Source organism: Gadus morhua, chromosome 7, assembly GCF_902167405.1.
Source record: "Gadus morhua chromosome 7, gadMor3.0, whole genome shotgun sequence".
Taxonomy (NCBI): Eukaryota; Metazoa; Chordata; class Actinopteri; order Gadiformes; family Gadidae; genus Gadus; species Gadus morhua.
Window position 1 is genome coordinate 31,868,728 of NC_044054.1, and position 18,941 is coordinate 31,887,668.

Consider the following 18,941-nt stretch of genomic DNA (forward strand, 5'->3'; position numbering starts at 1 on the left):
CTATTAATATATGTAAGGAAGCATGAGTAGGTATATATCCGTAATTTTGCAGTTGCCTAGGAACTAATATGTAATAATTTAGCATAATTATTAATTGGCCAATTAGATTTGACACAGAATTAATATAATACTATTACATTTTAGCATGATTAATAATCGGCTTGCCTAAGCAATGCCCATTTCATGCCTATAGAGCCCATGAATTGGATTGATTTCAATATATTCCACATAATATGGAACCCCTGTTCCATAAGCTATTCAAATTATACAACATAATGCGTCTATTTTAACCAAACGTTTAGTGAGAAAACGAGTGGTTCCCAGTGTCTCCACACTGACAGATTTCTGAAATGATTGAGTAACATTTGAAAAGCCATTTTAACTAAAGGTTATGGTTAAGTGTTTCAGGTCTTTGAATGATACATTTAGTATTTCAACTTGCACCCCATCCATCTCATAATTGAAAATACTGCAATCTTTAATCGTTGGATGAAGGTAAAAAAACATAAATACATAAACAACATAAACATATTGAACATGAATGATCAAAGAATCAGTTGAATAATAAGACAGCTTGAAAAGAGTTATACTTTATTTATGGAGGGAAACACATTGTCCTTAAGACTTACATTTTGTTTGAGTTCGAGACCCAAAGAGTCCATTGGATATTTTTGGTCCATAAAAAGTGATGCTGTCCATTCAGTGAGGAGTACAGGATATACACAGCAGCGCATCAAAACAACACAACAGCCCCATTCCTTTGTCTTGCGTTACATCGCAAACACAATTTACACAACACTTCAAATTATTCCATTAAGAACGTCAGACCTGGACTTTATCAATTGAAGTTCATCACATTTTAATTAGAGTTCACTTTCCAAAACCAAGGACCTTTGTAGCGTTGAGTGATTTTGTTTGTTTATACCTGAGTGTTGTCTGTTGTCTGTATGTTACTTCAAATTCGTGAGCTAATTGCAATTCGTTTTCATTTCCACTTGGAAATAAAAACACAACTGTCTAGTAATCTTTATCTAGAAATCTGTAGTATTCAACCTGACTGCACACCTCTCTCTGTTCTCTCACATGTATGAATATAGAATATTTAATGAATTCCAAATGGACATGGAAAAATATATTTGGGAGGCCACCTGATGAGGTGACTCCCCCTAATAACCATAATACTACGGCTTCATAGGGTGTACAATGTTGTCTGTATAAAAGTGTTGTTTTGTGAACGTCTGACCAAAATGCCCTTCCATCCCAAATGGATTGGGGTCAAATATGTGGATCACTAAGTTACATTTCCAGACTCTATAAAACGATCGGTGGACAAATCCTCTGTACTCAATTTGCGGAGGAAAATTTGGCTTTTTTTCACACCGAGAGAACCAATCATCTTCTTCTGTTTAATTTAACCAAACTACTAGAATACTGGCAGCATTGTATGTGTAAACTCTGTTTGATGGCGAGTGTGTGCGTCTCTGTAAATAGCCAATATATATATATTTTTGTACATTACTGCATTTGCATTGTGTCTGTACAACTTGGTTACACACTAAAAACACTTTGGTTTGGGTCACATCAACTGAACAATTGACTTGGACCGACAACACACACTCGATAGCAACAAAATTAACTCCAGCTAAAAAGTGTCAATAGTTGACTTTCTGTGAGTCACAGGGGTAAGCAAGACCATCCAATTAATATATGAACAAGTGAACTACTTTTAGTGAAAGAAGCTCGGTAAAAAAAAACACGGTTCAACACACCTACTTTATCAACACACTGGGTTATTGTTCATTCAATAAACAGCAGACATTTTTGTGTCCACCATCTCAACCTTAATAGTACAACAAAATATTATTTTGTCCTTCAAAATAGAGTAATCCTTGTGCAGCAAATACACTTCCAAACGTGTTTGACGAAACGGACTGACGATATAATATCTATACAGCATTAACACTAGGGTGGAGAGAGCACAATTTAACCCAGGTGCACTGGTTCACATTCAGAACTTCTTATTCAATCATTGGCCCAGAGAACCCTAGCAACGTCATAGCCACACCTTAGAAACCACACAGCGCTCTCGTGGGCTAGCAGGTAAGCTTTAGCATGTAAATGTAAGGAAATTCTTGCTAGTGCTTGTTACCATGCAAGTAGGCCTATCTTAGCGTGCCAGTGCATTAGCATGCTATCATGTGAGAATTTTCAGGTTAGCATGCTAATGGTCAAGCACGCTATTCCATGGATGTAGGATAAGGCTAGTACATGGGATTGTGTTAGTACGCTAGGGTGCTAGCATTTTAGCATTAGCATGCTAAAAGATAAGCAAATGGATAGCATGTGGTTCTGCGGTACACATGCTATCAATACCTGTTGCATGGCCATCCAGCTATAACAAGTTATTTTAAAATTTGTTTTACTTTTAAAGTTAAAGGTGCTATATATGAGAATTTAGTGTCGTCTTGCAATGAGGTTTCAGATTGCGACCAAAAATGATGGTCTGCGACAGCATCAAGTTGCCAAGTGTCAAGTGATGAGGTCCCTTGATATAGATTTATGAATTGTGTCTAGTTATTCAGTCTGTAAAAATATAGTACTTAGGGGAAGCTGATTAGGATTGTTAGTTGTTCCTCATTGTGGTAGCGTTTTATAAAAACGCATCCTCTCTAGAGTAATTTGTCCATTCTTGGCTGCTGTAGAAATTGCAGTGGAACAGGGCTCAATCTAAGGTGACGAAAATATGACTCCTATTTGAACGGGGTTAAACACTAATTAAAAAAATCCAATCCTGACGAGTTTGCTCCACTAGATGCCACTAAAGTCCCCACACTACACCTTTAACTTTGCATACAAGTATATACACACACAAGAATATGTACAGAGGCCACAGCACGTACTGCTATCTGTGTACACAGGTATCTGTGTACTGTGTAGTACTCGTGTAGCACTAGAATGCCCCTTTAAATAACAAACTGCTGTACCCCGAGAGTGTTAGTACATACTAATGGGCTACTCCCAGTGACACACGGTGTCACAAACGTTATGGCGGTTAAGGTTTTCTTCGCTACATTTAAATAAAACTAGCTTTACACTTTACAGTTCTTTTGTTTAGTTTTTTTCAACTTTTTTTTATTTTTTAAATGTATTTTACAATCAAGTTATAGATACAATTTGTATCAACAAGCAAAAGTCAATTCTAGACATTTGTGGCTTAGCTGTTTGCGGCCTTTAAACAAGATGGAGGGTATGGGAGGGAGCTGGGCACGCCCCTTTCCCTCCAGGCGATACGGTGCGCAACGCATGGTGCGCATTGGGTGCATGGTGGAAAAGTGAAGGGCACCTGACAGACTGGCATCCCCGGATCACTAACGTGTGGGTAGCAAAACAAATAAATTGTAGGTCTTTCTTTTTCTACATTTTGAATAAACGGGCTGCCAACCTGCAAGTCGCACTTTCAGGGGTGGAGTGACGCAACAGACCGGTGAGCAAGGGTTGCGGTACCAAGGGACAGCCAGCCCAACACTGCCCTCTGTTGGTGAGTCGACGGCTAGTACAAATCAGCAGTTGAAATTATTGTTTTAATTAGCTACATATTTTTTGCCTGTAAAGATCCCTGTCTCATATATGTGGGTGTATGTGGGTGTGTTGGGCATTTACAATTATTCAATTCTAATTCAATTTTACATATCGAAATACAATGTAGCATCATGCTACCATGAGGTAAACAATCAAATCAATTTGGTTGCAAGCCTCATCGTGAGCATCCTCGGCTAACAAAGGCTAGCACCACACCTTTTGCTCGGGATATGATGGCCTTAATGGTCTATTACTTAGAAGGGTGGCTGAGATGGAGGAGGGAGAGGAGGACGATGAAGTAGAGAACGATGTAGGATGAAGTGGAGATGGATGTAGTAGGGGAAGTGGAGAAGGGTGTAGGAGAAAGTGGAGAAGGCTGTAGGGGAAGGGTAGAAGGATGTAGGGGAAGTGGGAAGGAATGGCCCGCAAACCCTAAGCCAAATGCCAGAAACAACCTTGACGGCAGCCTTTGCGATCCAATTGTTTCACAGGAGGAAACATTTAGGCAGTTATGTTCACCTTCTCATGAGTGGATAGGACGCCTCTATCCCACTCCATGAAAAAACTAAGTCCTCAGAACCCAAAAAGTCCTTTGGGGAGAGCAACAATCAAATAAGGGTTTTTTCTTTCCTCCTAACTGTACATCTAAGCACTTTCACACAGCATTTAGAGAAATGTACACGTTCTAAAGCACGATAAGTCTAGTTTAGGCTTGATTAAAAAACTAGATTAAGACTAATACCACTTTGTTTTCGGGAAATGTAGTAGTGTGGTGTTATTAAATGTGCAGCTTTAGATTTGTTTAGTTAAAAATGACGTTAGTACTGTACTTGTATTTGGCCCAACGCCAAAGGTATACTTGTTATTTTATTGTCTTCATCACATTCACGTACGTCTATTGATTAAATATCTTAATTAATTTGATAGCTGAAAATAGTGGCAACTCTCGATTCACTTCCTATACAACAAAACCATGATGTTTATTCTAAGGATTATAAAACCACCTCAAGTGATCGGATTAAGTGGTATTCCTGTTTAAAAGACGCCTAGTTAACCCGGCGTTAAGGCTGGCTCGGCCCACTGCGTTCCCCCAGTGGCCCCAGAGCCAGACGCCATCCACCAGATACTATGGTGTTGCCCGTAGCAACGCCTCGTTACGCCACCGGACGGCCGCATGCGTCTGTGGCTGTGTGTCAGATACTTGTAAACGCGGTAAAGTACCACCTCCTGTGATGACGAGGTAAACACCTGGTCGCTAAGCAACGCGGACTGTAGCAAGGCACTGATGTCACCAACTGAAACTTCGGAGCGTTTTTTTACTAATGTGAGCGGCGAGTCGCGGTGTTACGTCGGTCGTTATTAGTAACGTCCAAGGCTCTTTAACCGCCAGGCCCCGGGCCTAACTCGGACACCTACTATAGCGGACTTCTTGGACGAATTAGGTTAGGCTTCAGGAACAAACCCAAGCCTTGTTAGACGTGGAACATGGCGTCCCCATTCTTGGTGCGTACCATTCTATACATGGCTGGTACGATGTCGTGTATGCGGGGCGGGATTCTCGAATACAACCGACTCGGTGACACTACGACAACTATAATGTATATTTAGCACATATTTACATGTATTGAAATGGCACAGACGAAAGTCAACATTAGAAGCTCAATGTGCTGGATATCAAAGTGCATCACGAGAACCGAGTCCAATGGTACGTCCCTTTGTAAAGCAATAAGGTCCGGGTTCAGCAGAGCCAGCGCCATCTTTAACGGTACGGCTCCGAGCTGACTGGGACACGGGGTAGAGGTGGACCATCGAGTTAAAGTGAACATGTGAGTGTACTAGACTGCAAGGCAATAAGATTCTTCTTCCTACTTTGTGAAAAAGCAGAGAGTAGAAAGCAGTCTCCCCACATCGAGAAACCTTCTCCGGTTTATGTTTTGAGCGGTGGAGCCGTTGTGGGTGAAGTTACGACCACAATCCGAGCGTTGCTCGGTTAGCATAAAATACTTTTTTACAAACATTTTTTTATACGGTTAATATAGTTGCAGACCTCCTTGCGATATACTTTTCCATTGAGAAATATCCCTCGATATTCCGACAAAATTAATTCGGGCAAATCTAAATTGTGCCAACTTTGAGCATCATAGAAACATCTTACAGAAATATATATGTTAGAAAATCCTGAATCTGCAATAAATACACCGGACGGAAAACGACACCAAATGAACTGTTGAAACAACATCTATGATTCGGTTGAACCCTCCAACCCGGGAGAAGAACTCTGGGCCAGGATGGAGCTGTGGCGCCTCGGGTGTTGGACTCGCAACCCGGGGGGTTCGATCCCCATGTCCTCAGACTACCACTTACGGTGATGCCTAGCCCTGCTCCCACCTTCTCCCTGTTGCCCTGCTCCCTAAATGAATAGTAGTAAATACACTAAATAGATTCATTTTTTGGCATTGTTTAGCAGCGTATTAATGTCTGAAATGATGGCTTGGTGTGAATTCTATGTACAAAGACGTGTGCGTTCCCGGGTCCGAGCCTTTTCAGTCCTACCAAAATAGTAGCTTTGTGAGGTGAAACTGAGAAAATAGATCTTTACATGTGGCGGGCGGGCGGAGGAGGAGGAGGCAGAGCAGCAGACGAGGGGGTGGCTGAAGCATGGGTCGGTGGGAGATAAGGCGTCATGCTGTGAGGTAAGAAGCAGCCTCCCTCGCGCTCCTCCGAGGAAACACGACAACAAACAACGCGCAAGACTTCGGTCACCTCGCGCGTACGTCAAACCCCCGTGTCGGACACACATCAACAACCTGGGGGGACGCACTGAAGCGTCTGATTCACGCCTGAATCAGGATGTCCGATGAATCTTGCTGTTGAGATGAATCCAGGGGTCATTTCGAGGGCAAGTGCGTGTGCCTCACTTTGCTAGCTTGTGTCGTATCATGGGCTAATGGCCTCATTGACGGAGCTGGTGGTCAACAGTAGTTCTTGGGTCATCGTGAGAGCATGGCCTCAGGTAGCCACGTGATGTTAATGATCGTTGCAGATATGCCTTTTTTAATACTAATTATGAGCTGCATCATGTTGAGCAACAGAGTGGAGAATGGTCAGAATCTTGAAAAGCTTTAAGACATAATGTGGATATATACAATATATAACTGTATATTTAGTATAAAGTCGGATGTTTTCCATGCATGTGCTACGTGGCTGTTATGAAGCGCCCCAGGTGTTGTGTGTCCCGGTCCGAGTTTTAAAATGAGAGAATATGAAAATGCACGACAAAAGATATTCAGTCTTGGTTTTTCCTGCGTCAAACATCCAAACGTTGGATTGACTTTTACTTACGGAGTTCTCTGAGTGACTCGTCGCACTGCAGTACTTTCCAGATCCTCTTGAGGGCAGTGTTGCTCCAGTTAACACAACACCCGGGAAACGTGGCTCAAAGTGCCACCGTCATCCGAAAAACAAACAAACACACCGTCGTCCACCCAAACGCGCCAAACACCCAATGAGCGGCCCCAGGGCATTGTGGGCAATGTGAACGAACGTGCCGGCACTCAGTGACAGGACCTCAGCTTGGTGACGATCACGGCGGCCAGCTGCTGCGGGTCGCTCAGGTGGGGGTTCTTCTCCATGACGGCGTGCACCACGTACGCCGGGAAGATGTTGCACAGGTTGCGGTACGTCTGGTACCGCTGCTCCGGGGCCACGTGGCGCTCGGCGGCGGGCGGCGGCGGCGGCGGCGTCTCCCACGGCGACTTCCAGATCTGCTCCATCTTGTCGGGCATGCTGCGCACCATGACGCGCTCGCAGCACGGCACGAGGCCGGCGCTCAGCGGGTACGAGTGGTACCCGTACGAGTCGCCGCCCACGCAGGGCAGCGGGTCCCAGCTGGCGTGCTGCTCGCGGCACAGCGGGGGCCGCCCGCGCTGCCGCATGGGGTTGCTCTCGTACAGCCGCGAGTCCGAGATGCTGTCCATGCGCGTCATGCCCAGCGAGCGGGCGGGCTGCGCCGACAGCGGCGGCAGGACGCTCTGCGTCTGGGGGTAGTCCCCGGGGCAGCTGGACCGCGCGCCCACCGGCACGTGCTGGATGTGGGGCGCCAGGTGCCCGCCGCCCGCCTTGCGGAGCCCCGGCTTGGGCTCCTCTGGGCCGTAGCTGTGCACGCGGGTCAGGGCGTCCCGGTGGAAGCCGTGGGAGAAGGCGTGGATCTGCGCCTGGCTCAGCGAGGGCGGCCGTGGCCCCTTCAGACTCTCCTCCAGGCTGCCGTCCCCCGAGCCGGGGTAGTGGTCCCCGTAGGAGGAGAAGGAGTCGCTGTTGGAGTGGCTGAGGCAGGACTCGGGGCGGCGGCCCGGGCCCGGCCGCTGGTAGGCCCCGCCCCCCCCGTGCTCGTGCTCCATGCTGCAGAAGCTGTCCACGTTCTGCATGCTGCCCATGCTCATGGTGGAGAAGTCGCTGTGCAGCGAGTAGTAGCCGTGGTCGCTGACCGAGTCGTACTTGGGGAACTGGTCGCTGTAGGTGACCGAGGCCCCGTGGCTGTTGGTCACCAGGATGGGCGGGTAGTGCACGCTGGACATGTGCTCCAGGGAGCTGTGGGAGAAGTGCATGGAGCCCGGCACGGGGCTGCTGGCGGAGCGCGTGTTCAGGGCGCCGGGTGCGTGGCTCTTGGCGGGCTGCATGGTGGGCACGCTCAGCGCCGACACCAGCGAAGGCACGGAGCTCGCCTCCGGCTTGCGGGCGGCGGCAAGGGGCGACGGCGCCGTCTCCTCGGGCTCGCAGGCCGGGGAGCGGATGCTGGGGTCCGACTGGCGCTTGGGCGCTACGCGCTTGGCCTCCGAGCCGCCGCCGCCCTCCTTGGCGCCGGCCGGGCCCAGGCCGCACTTGACCAGCGCGCCCTCGCTCATGGTCTTCACGGCCGACAGCTTGGCGAAGGCGCGCAGCTCGTCGGCCACGGAGCGCTGCGGCTGGTTGACGCGCTCGGGGTGGTAGTACTTACACTTGTGGCCGTATGTGCACTTCTTACCTGCGGAGAGAACCAGACATACCGGAGGTGAGGAGGAGGAGGGTGGGGTGAGTGTGTGGAGGTGGAGCAGGAGAGTAGAGGTGCAGCAGAAGGTGTAGCGAGAAGTAAGAGGTGTAGCGGTGGACCGCGGGTCCTACCATAGGGGCACGGCTGCTTTTTATGCTCCGGGACCACGGGCCGCTTGCGGAGGAAGTTCTCCAGGCTCGGCCCGTGTCTCCCCAGGGGGTCGTCAGGTGGCATGAACCTGGAGGAGGACGTGGTTATTCCTTATTACCCCTGTCATCTTCCAGGAAAACCCCATGATGGTGATTGATAGACCCGGCTAGGCCTGTGCGTCAGTCATCAGAGTTTAACAACCTACAGAGGAACCAAGCTTCTACCAAATACACAACGAGCAACCTTTGCCCTTCTGCTAAAGGTTGCCATCACAACACACGGGCCTGTGCCTGTACAACAACGGCGACGACCTGTCCCTCATCGACACCTGTCACTCACTTGTCGTTGACGAAGGAGTACATGAGGAGCCTCTCCTCGATGAAGGTCTTCCACTCGGGCTTCTCGTTCTGCAGGTCGCGGTAGTTGTCGTTGGACACGATGATGCCGTCCGAGTCGTAGGCCAGCTTGACGATGAAGCGGTCGTCGTAGCAGACCACGCGCCGGCCCTGCACGCGTCGCGACGGCGTGAACACCAGCAGCTTCTCCTTCTCCAGCCGCCGCAGGATCTCCTGGTCTGGGGAGAGGGCACCACCTTATCTACTGAGCTGGAGGCTTTATCAGACGTGACTCATGGGGAGGGAGCCGGGGTAGACAGTATGTATAGAGTGACATGTCTATATAGAGGGACAGTAGGGGTTAGGCAGTATGTATAGAGTGACATGTCATTAAAGAGCAGATAGGGGTTAGACAGTCTATATAGAGTGACGGTAGGGGTTAGACAGTATATATAGAGGGACGGTAAGGGTGAGACAGTATGTATAGAGGGACAGTAAGGGTGAGACAGTATGTATAGAGGGACGGTAGAGGTTAGAGTATATAGAGTGATATGTCGTGAAAGAGCAGGCAGGGGTTAGATAGTATATATAGAGGGACGGTAGGGGTTAGACAGTATGGGGACATTTCATTAAAGAGCGAGTAGTGGTTAGGGGGCATCTTGCTCAAGGAGCCAACAGGTAAGGCTGTAGAAACCGGGTATTGGACCCAGAACCTTCTGGCTTCCAGTCCCATTCAGCGGCAAATTTCTGTGAAACTAAATGCTGTCCTTTTTGTTTTTAGGAAATTTGCGAGTGTTATTTTGTTCGTCTCACTGTTGGCGAGCCAAGCGATTGAATGATTCAAAGGATCAACTGTTCCGTTTATAACTCGGCTCGCACGGAGCCTCGTTGTGTTTCCCGTTGCGTTCCAAAACAAGGAAAACAAACCCTGGTATGAGTACGACTCGCTGTAGTACAAGTATACATATTGTGTGGCGGTATCCGTTTGGGGATACCAGTGACCAGTACTACTCAAATTAGTATGCGTGTCACGTGGTGGTCTCCGTGGGGGGGGGGGGGGGGTACCTGTGATGAGGGCGTCCGGGCGGGACTGCTCCTTCCTCCAGGTGGGGACGAACACGGTGATGTCCCGGTGTCCCTTCTCCAGGAACCACTCGATGGCCAGCTGGATGCCCCGGCACGAGAACACCTCCTTGTTCCCATGGCTACGGACACACAGGTACCCCGTCTCCGTTACGATGTCACCGTCAGAGACACAACAGCCTGTCTGCCAGTAATGTTGGACCGGACCTCCTCTCCTACCTCATGGCCACGTTGGAGCCGTCCACCACAATGGGCCGCAGATTCTCGCAGGTCTCGCACGGCTCCTCCTCCAGGGAGACCTCGGGGCTGGGGGCCTCGGTGACGCAGGGGGCCCGGGGCCCCGCGGCGGCCCTGGCCGTGCCGGCGCCACCGGCCTTGGCCTCGGGCTCCGGCGCGTTGCCCAGGCGCACCAGCTCGGCCAGCACGTCGTTGATGAGCGCCGCCGCACCCAGCTTGTGGAGCACCGTGTCCACCTGCACGCCCGAGTAGCCCAGCTTCAGGGCGAACTCCATCTTGCTCTGGTAGTCGCGCTCGCCGGCGTGGTGGCGCGCGCCGACCGGCGGAGACGCCGCCGCGGCGGCGGCGTTGGCGCCGTCGTCGGTGCGGAGGTCGTGCGCGGTGCTGCTCTGGGAGAAGCTAGGCCGGTCCAGGCAGGGCGAGCGGCACAGCTGGCGATGGGGCTTGGCCACCAGCGGGTCCCGCCGTCGGCAGCCACTCCCCCCCCCGCCGCCCCCTGGGGTCACCTGGTGGGGAGCCGTGGGTTAGTGGAGACGACAACACAATCCCTAGACCGTAGTACGCAAAGCCTGCCATGATACATGGCTTCAGGTGGACCGCATTTATTGCGCTTTTCTAACCAGGGGCCACTCAAAGCGACAGTTATTGCCTAACATTCATCCATTCACACACCAACGACAGTGTCCACCCTGCAAGGCGACAGCCAGCTCGTCGGGAGCAGTGAGGGTGAGGTGTCTCGCTCGGGGACACCTCGACACCGGAGAGGTGTCGAACTAGCAAGAGCCGGAGATCGAACTAGCGACCTTCTGGTTACCAGCCGACCCGCTCTACCTCCTGAGCGCCTGCCGCCACAAACAGAAGGAACGATATCTTCCAGCCCTAGGAGGACCCGTCCAGAGTCTAGCTGCCACTCCTGGCCAAAAAGGCCCGCTCTGGTGTAACGTTGGCGGCAGGAGAGTCCGGAGACCGACCTGCAGGCGGGTCCCTCCCTGGTCGTCGGGGTCGCTGTCGGAGCTGCTGCCCTCCTCAGACCCCTGGTCCCGGGGCTCGTCCTCCCCCCTGCTGGGCCGTTGCTCCATGTTGATGTGCTCCGCCGTGGACCATGTTGACATCACGTCCCCCTCGCCGTGGTCGCCGCCGCGGCCCTCGCCACGGTCCCGCGCATGCTGCCTCACCTCCAGCACAGCCCCGGGGGCATGTCCCAGCGGTCCGCTCTAGCTGGGGGGAGGAGGAGGAGGGGGGGAGGGGAGGGAGGGAGGAGAGAGTGCGGTGGACAGAAGGTCGATGTGGTCTCCTCCGTGACGTGCCGGTCAGGTCAGACACACCCTGGAACCCTGGAGAGGAACACGGGGAGAAGGTCCGGACTCATTGAGGAGTATGATCATGCTACTTAGCTCACAGACCAGTGTTCACGTTAGCCGGCTATAGCCGGACATTGGCCGATTGCACGCACGCATTATTTAATTATTAATAACGTCCGGAAGATATTCCAAATGTCCGATATTCTGGAATAGTGTCGGACATTTGTCCGCCCAAGAAAAAGTCTAGTGTGAACGCTGTCACAGACTAATCGTAGGGAACAGGTTGGGGCTAGAGGGCATCTTGCTCGAGGATGCCTACAGGAAGGACTTAGGGCATCGGGGTTTGAACCCAGAGCCTTTCAGCTGAGGGTGAAACACCCCTACCAGTAGATGATCGTTCCCTCATGTTTTTTGGCCACAGAAGATTATTTCCATCTCTGATGCACGGAGAAGGGTGCAGGTGTCTTCTGACGGGCGGGCACTGTTAATAATGATCCAGATAATCACTGGTTGCAGCCCTTCAATTATTAATGAGACCGGAAAAGCTGATGTTTAGTCATTAGCCGTAGCCTGGCGATGTCATACTCATAATTCTAGTCAGAATATGAGTCTGAGACCGAACCATTGGGCTGTGATTATAGGGCGGATCCAGGAAGGAAAATGCCTCTTCGCTCAATTGGATAGACCTAAAACCAATCAGAGCAACGTAGTATGTGACGTATGTTGTGCGAAGCACAGCTATTCTCAAACTAACTCAACTGAGCGCACGTTCGAAGAAGTAGAAAAAGAAGATGGACATAAACGATTTATGCCTGTTTTGTAAAAAGAATTTAAGGATACACGGACAAATTGGCAACACGGTCAGCATTTTTGGGAAAAAAAGTAAAAGTGCTGAGCGCTCTTTGGTGACGTGGTTGATTACGTTAATGTGTATCATCTGTCCATCAACGTATAAAGCCCGCCCTTACAATTTGATTGGTCAGATCACTTTTTGATCTGACCTAATACCTCCCAACGAGCTCAATTCCAGACTGAATCTCCCGGACCAAATATTTTGTGGGCGGAGTTCAGGCTGGTATCCAGGCTACATTAGCCGCAGAGAGACATGGAAAAAGAGGCAAGATAGTGTAATGATTGGTCAGGGTGTTGGATTCCCAGCCGCAATGTTCTGGGTTAGATTCCCGATGTCCACTGTCTACCTATAGTCATCCTAGAGCAAGATGCCCCCTGATCACTACCTACTCTAATGACCTGTCTCTGTACTGTCTAACCCCTACCTGCTCCGTAGGGACCTGTCTCTGTACTGTCTAACCCCTACCTGCTCCGTAGGGACCTGTCTCTGTACTGTCTAACCCCTACCTGCTCCTTAATGACTTGTCTCTGTACTGTCTAACCCCTACCTGCTCCTTAATGACCTGTCTCTGTACTGTCTAACCCCTACCTGCTCATTAATGACCTGTCTCTGTACTGTCTAACCCCTACCTGCTCCTAAATGACCTGTCTTTGTAATGTCTAACCCCTACCTGCTCCTTAATGACCTGTCTCTGTACTGTCTAACCCCTACCTGCTCCTTAATGACCTGTCTCTGTACTGTCTAACCCCTACCTGCTCCTTAATGACCTGTCTCTGTACTGTCTAACCCCTACTTAATGACCTTTCTCTGTACTGTCTAAACCCTACCTGCTCCTTAATGACCTGATACTGTACTGTGTAACCCCTACCTGCTCCTTTATGACCTGATACTGTACTGTGTAACCCCTACCTGCTTCTTAATGACCTATCTCTGTATTGGTAGCTAGCTGTAACAAGTGCAGGCTGGCCTGGTAGCTAGCTGTAGCTAGCTGTAACACGTGCGGGCTGTAGCTAGCTGTAACACGTGCGGGCTGGTAGCTAGCTGTAACACGTGCGGGCTGGTAGCTAGCTGTAACACGTGCGGGCTGGTAGCTAGCTGTAGCTAGCTGTAACACGTGCGGGCTGGTAGCTGGCTGTAGCTAGCTGTAACACGTGCGGGCTGGTAGCTGGCTGTAGCTAGCTGTAACACGTGCGGGCTGGTAGCTTGCTGTAGCTAGCTGTAGCTAGCTGTAACACGTGCAGGCTGGTAGCTGGCTGTAGCTAGCTGTAACACGTACGGGCTGGTAGCTAGCTGTAGCTAGCTGTAACACGTGCGGGCTGGTAGCTGGCTGTAGCTAGCTGTAACACGTGCGGGCTGGTAGCTAGCTCTAGCTTTCTGTAACACGTGCGGGCTGGTAGCTTGCTGTAGCTAGCTGTAGCTTGCTGTAGCTAGCTGTAGCTAGCTGTAGCTAGCTGTAACACGTGCAGGCTGGTAGCTGGCTGTAGCTAGCTGTAACACGTGCGGGCTGGTAGCTGGTAGCAGCACTGTGGTGGGTGACATGCAGAGAAGCCCAGAACAGCCTGCTCTGAACATGTTGTCACTTCACACCTCCTTCCAAAACGGTCGCAGGTTTGATGCCTTCCTCCTGAGAAGCGTTGGCTGAGCCCAGACAGTTCAGTTGCAATTATTGTTACTGTTTTACACGGTTTATAATTTGTCTACATAATTATACACCTTAATGTAAACATAACACATTTGCCTATTGGGCCTAAACATCTGTCTATCGCAGATCTTTCCTCCATATTTCTACTAATGTTAAATTGACTAAATAGGCCCCTCCTAAAATATATCCCCAATAGTTGATAGTGAGAAGAATTGATTTAAATCTAAATTATACCATTTCTTTCAGAATACAATGGTAATTGAATCAGTGAATAGTCGGGGCAGGACAAAAGGAAACTACCTTCAGTTACAATGTCATTTCAATTTACCTTCACATGAGCAAAAATATCATGTCCTTATTTACACTCCTAGGGATTACACACACACACACACACACACACACACACACACACACACACACACACACACACACACACACACACACACACACACACACACACACACACACACACACACACACACACACAGGGGAGGAGAAGGAGGGCTGTACTGGGGAACACGCAGCGTAGCGGTAGCTTCAAACGAGCCTGGTCCATGACACGGGTTGCCTAGCAACACAGCCCTGTCATCAGCCAACTCTTTTTTTTACCAGTCACGACTAACACAAACACAACTCATTGTCTCTGCGCTGGCTGCTAGTAAATGCAGAACATCCTACCGCAGCCACGGCTTTCCCTCCTGCTCACTGACCTGCACTACCAGATTACTATACATTATTAATGTCTATACATTAATAACACTACCACCTAATATTCATTCATAATACTAACACCTTCTATACATTATTAATGCCTGCTTTGCATTAATAACACCTTATTACTATACATTATTAATGTAAACTATGCATTAATAACACTAACACCTTCTATATATTAATACCACTAACACCTTCTATACATTATGAATGTCTGCTTTGCATTAATAACACCTTATTACTATACATTATTAATGTCTACTATACATTAATAACACTAACACCTTCTATACATTAATACCACTAACACCTTCTATACATTATGAATGTCTACTATACATTAATAACACTAAAACCTTCTATACATTAATATGACTAACAACTTGTATAGCTTATTAATGTCTACTTTACATTAATAACACTTGACACCTTCAATGCATTAATAACACTAACACCTTCTAAATATTATTAATGTCCACACTATACATTAATAAATCGACCCTCTACTATATATTAATAACACCAACACCTTCTATACATTAATAATGTCTACTATACATTAATAACACTCACACCTTCTACACATTTACAACCCTCACACCTTCTATATATTTACACTAACGTGTACTATACATTAATAACATTGAAGTGCAGGATATTGAAAAAAATATATTTTTTTTTTAATTTATCTTGTGTAACACAAGACTTATGTTACACAAGTAAAACCTAACTTGATTTGCATGTCAGCCATACCAATCGTTAAGAAAGGATCCTTAGGATCTCACAAGACGAGAAGAGCGGCTAGCATGGGAGCGGGATGAGCATGGATAGCATCGATGCTGCTGCATCAGAGCTACGTTAGCATTAGCACCAGATGCTAAAAACACAGGAGCCGCCGCGCGGGGGTAAATCAATGGCTCTACCTCCTGCGTTCAGACACGATGACACACCAGCACGGCTGTTGGGGCCTAATGACTAGACGGACCGAAAAACAGCAGGGCCTGATAAAACGTGCAACAGCTCGGCAAACAGTTCTGGTTTCATAGCAACAAGTGGAGCGGTTAGCTCCAGGCCCCTGGGCACTGGGGCAGGTCTTGCTAACACACGACGTAAAGGCTGTGTCCGTACCGCAGTGAGAAGAACACTTACATGTGTGTCCGCACATCCCCACCGAGGGAGCCAAGAGACGGCGGCTAGCGGCGGTACACAGTGTCCCTGGCTAAGGTGGATGGCGCGATGCTAGCCAAACTGTTGCCGTTGACAACCACCGCATCCTCCTTGTTGCAGCTTTTTTTCCCAGTGAACTCACATCGCAACCGGGGGCTACTGCTGTGAGGAGAGACTCATTAAGAACCAACAGTTGGTTATGATGACTATGCTCGAGGCGTGACTGCCAGCACTTATGTTTAATAAGGTGTTAGAGGTTAGCCTGATCGAGTGGTGGTGAAGACAACAGCCAAGCATTAATCGGGATTTTCGCAGAGTCTGAGAACTGAGGAGTGATGAAATGATGATCAAAGTACCGGCCCGGGCAGAGAGCAAACGTTCTGACCCCACGATGAATCACAGGAGTCCAGTTACTTGTTCTTCCCCGGGTCCGTCCCTGATCACAGAGGTTTGCCCTTAGTTGACCTTGTGGTGTCGTGGCTTTTTGTTCAGTTGCCCACCCGCTTACAAATCAGGAGATTAGGCAATACTTATCGACCGCAGTTACACATAACTGCTGCGGTGGCAGAAACACTGGCGACAGGTCCTAGTGAGGGCATCGTTTCAGACTTTCTTGACCCCTGCTTTAAGGTTATAATACACAACAAAGTAGTGTAATGCCCACTTTGTACCTGTGGCGTGTGTGTTATAGGAACAGAGGTGTGAAAATCACTTGGTTGTAAACAAACGGCCAAAGGGAAACGCGTTGAGTGTGCCATTAACGTTTTATGGTTTCCTTGTAACTCAGCCCTGGCTGACATGACATCCCAACGCACTTGGAAGATGATGTGGAGATTTCCATCCAATCATATAGCGTCCACATCTCTCCAGCTCTGTACAGTGCGGCCACATCTGATTTATAACCAGCTGTTGAACACATCTCAAAGTGCCAAAGAGCTCCTACAATACTTATTACTCGTGGTCCAGTCATAAATACTTTGTTGGGCGGACTGCTACAGTAGCAGACCTGTCTTACTCTCAGATATTTCTTCTGGAGGAAATATAGCGCACTCGTACTGCGTCCACATAAAAACACATTAGTGCCTGGCACGCCAGGTCCGATCCACTTCACTGTTGAAATTAATGATTTACCGACTACTTTATCGCCCTTTCATTCAAACGGAACACTATACTGTGTGGAACTGTGTGGAAAGTTTTAGATTGTGCACTTCAGGCAGTGAAACAACTCCCTTGGAAGGGATGTGAGGTTGGCTTGGGCTCCCAAAAGTCATTCGGCTCAGAGCCATCGGGAAAAAAACAAGGAAAATTGACAACAAAACATACTTTTTGGAAATAAAATATTGTCGATTATTTTAGCACATTGCATTTTGTAAACACTGCTCTATATGCATCATTATAAAAACATAGAACAAATGCAATGCCATAAGCGTCGTATCTGTTGTAATAAAATATAAGTATTGAGGAATAGCAGGCATCGTGCATGTGGAGGTAACAGGTCACCTTGGCTCACATAAAGATAAACCCAGACACTGCTGAGCTACAAAGCATCCTATGGCAACATGCGAGTGACAGTCGGCATGAAAATAGTGTATAACCTGATTTTACCACATCTATAACCACACTTGATATCTGAACAAGACACAACGAGTCACAAGTGCTGACTCCGACCCATTGCGTCGGGTACCTTCACACTGAAAATGAACCACATCAGCATTAAAATACACTTTCTACAACTTCTGATCCCAGCCCTGTTCGGTTCGGTTCTGTTATCGGGGCTGATCGATGCTAATCGATCTGACACCCGCTGGCCCTGGACCACAACGAGCTGATGGTCGCGGTACAGCGAGTTGGTAATTAAGTAAATTCAGCCCTCGGATCGATGGACAGTTGTGTCGATCCGTCATCAGATGGGCTGATGACGGTCAACAGGCTCCCCGTCTCCGCGGGGGGCCGGTGGGGCTAGCCCCCTCACGACAACCCGGTGGGCAACAAGCTAAGCTTAAAGCACTGGGAGGGCAGCGGTGGGTTGCTAATATCACTTAGCATCGGCGGAATAGGGGTGTTGCTAACGCTCTTTAAACCCGAAATAGTGTCGGAAGTTGAATTAAAAGTGGACATCTGTTGTGCATTTCAGCACACCGAACAACCGCAGAAGGAGAAGCAGGTCTCAATGGGTTCCGAAAGGATCTTAAATGATGTAGAGAAGAGAGTGGAGTGAAGAAGGGATCTGCTCACCTTGTTGCTGTCATCTTCCTTCAGTGATGTTGTCGCAGTTCGCCCCGGGTTGCCAGATCGCCCTGAGTTGCCAGATTGCGCAAGGGAATCAAGTAACTTCAGCAGGGACTACAATGTGTTGCTTTTTTATTGATGAACAGATGCTCACCGTTAGATATGTTCCGTCTGATCAAATGTTGTGAATTTCGATTGTTAGGGTTAGGCTTTTTTTTTTACGTCAGCAGGACCACACTTAGTTTCTGTATTCTCTGCATTTACTATTCTATTACTATCATTTAGTATTTAGTTTGAATTAATTTAAAAGCAAGAATCAGTTAAACCCGACAAAATAAAGAATATAACATTTACAAACTAGTCACATAGTAATAGGCAAGTAATAATGGTTATTCATATAGCATTATGGATGTCGTACAACCCTAAATAAGATTGGACACCTGCATGTCTCTTGTTTGATTTGTAGGTTGAAACCATCAAATCAATTATTTATCGCTTCCCGTTTAATCATTGGGTATTTTGGTTTTTAAAAAACGTTTTTACATCATGGTGCATCTGAACACCAGCCTCTCTAGAACATCCAACCTGGGATGATAAGCGCTCTCCTGTGGGCTCCCTGGGTTTC

General features: G+C 48.4%; 1 protein-coding gene across 1 annotated transcript; it reads right to left on the reverse strand.

Annotated features, from left to right (window-relative positions):
- Window positions 1-570: 570 nt before the first annotated feature.
- On the reverse strand, window positions 571-12,576 carry zc3h12b (zinc finger CCCH-type containing 12B). The gene is made up of 6 exons (XM_030361193.1): window positions 11,382-12,576; window positions 10,393-10,916; window positions 10,156-10,295; window positions 9,095-9,329; window positions 8,737-8,843; window positions 571-8,599 (listed from the first exon to the last, which is right to left on the reverse strand). The coding sequence occupies exons 1-6, from the start codon at window positions 11,520-11,522 to the stop codon at window positions 7,134-7,136; spliced, it is 2,613 nt and encodes an 870-aa protein (XP_030217053.1). The 5' UTR covers window positions 11,523-12,576; the 3' UTR covers window positions 571-7,133.
- Window positions 12,577-18,941: the final 6,365 nt, after the last annotated feature.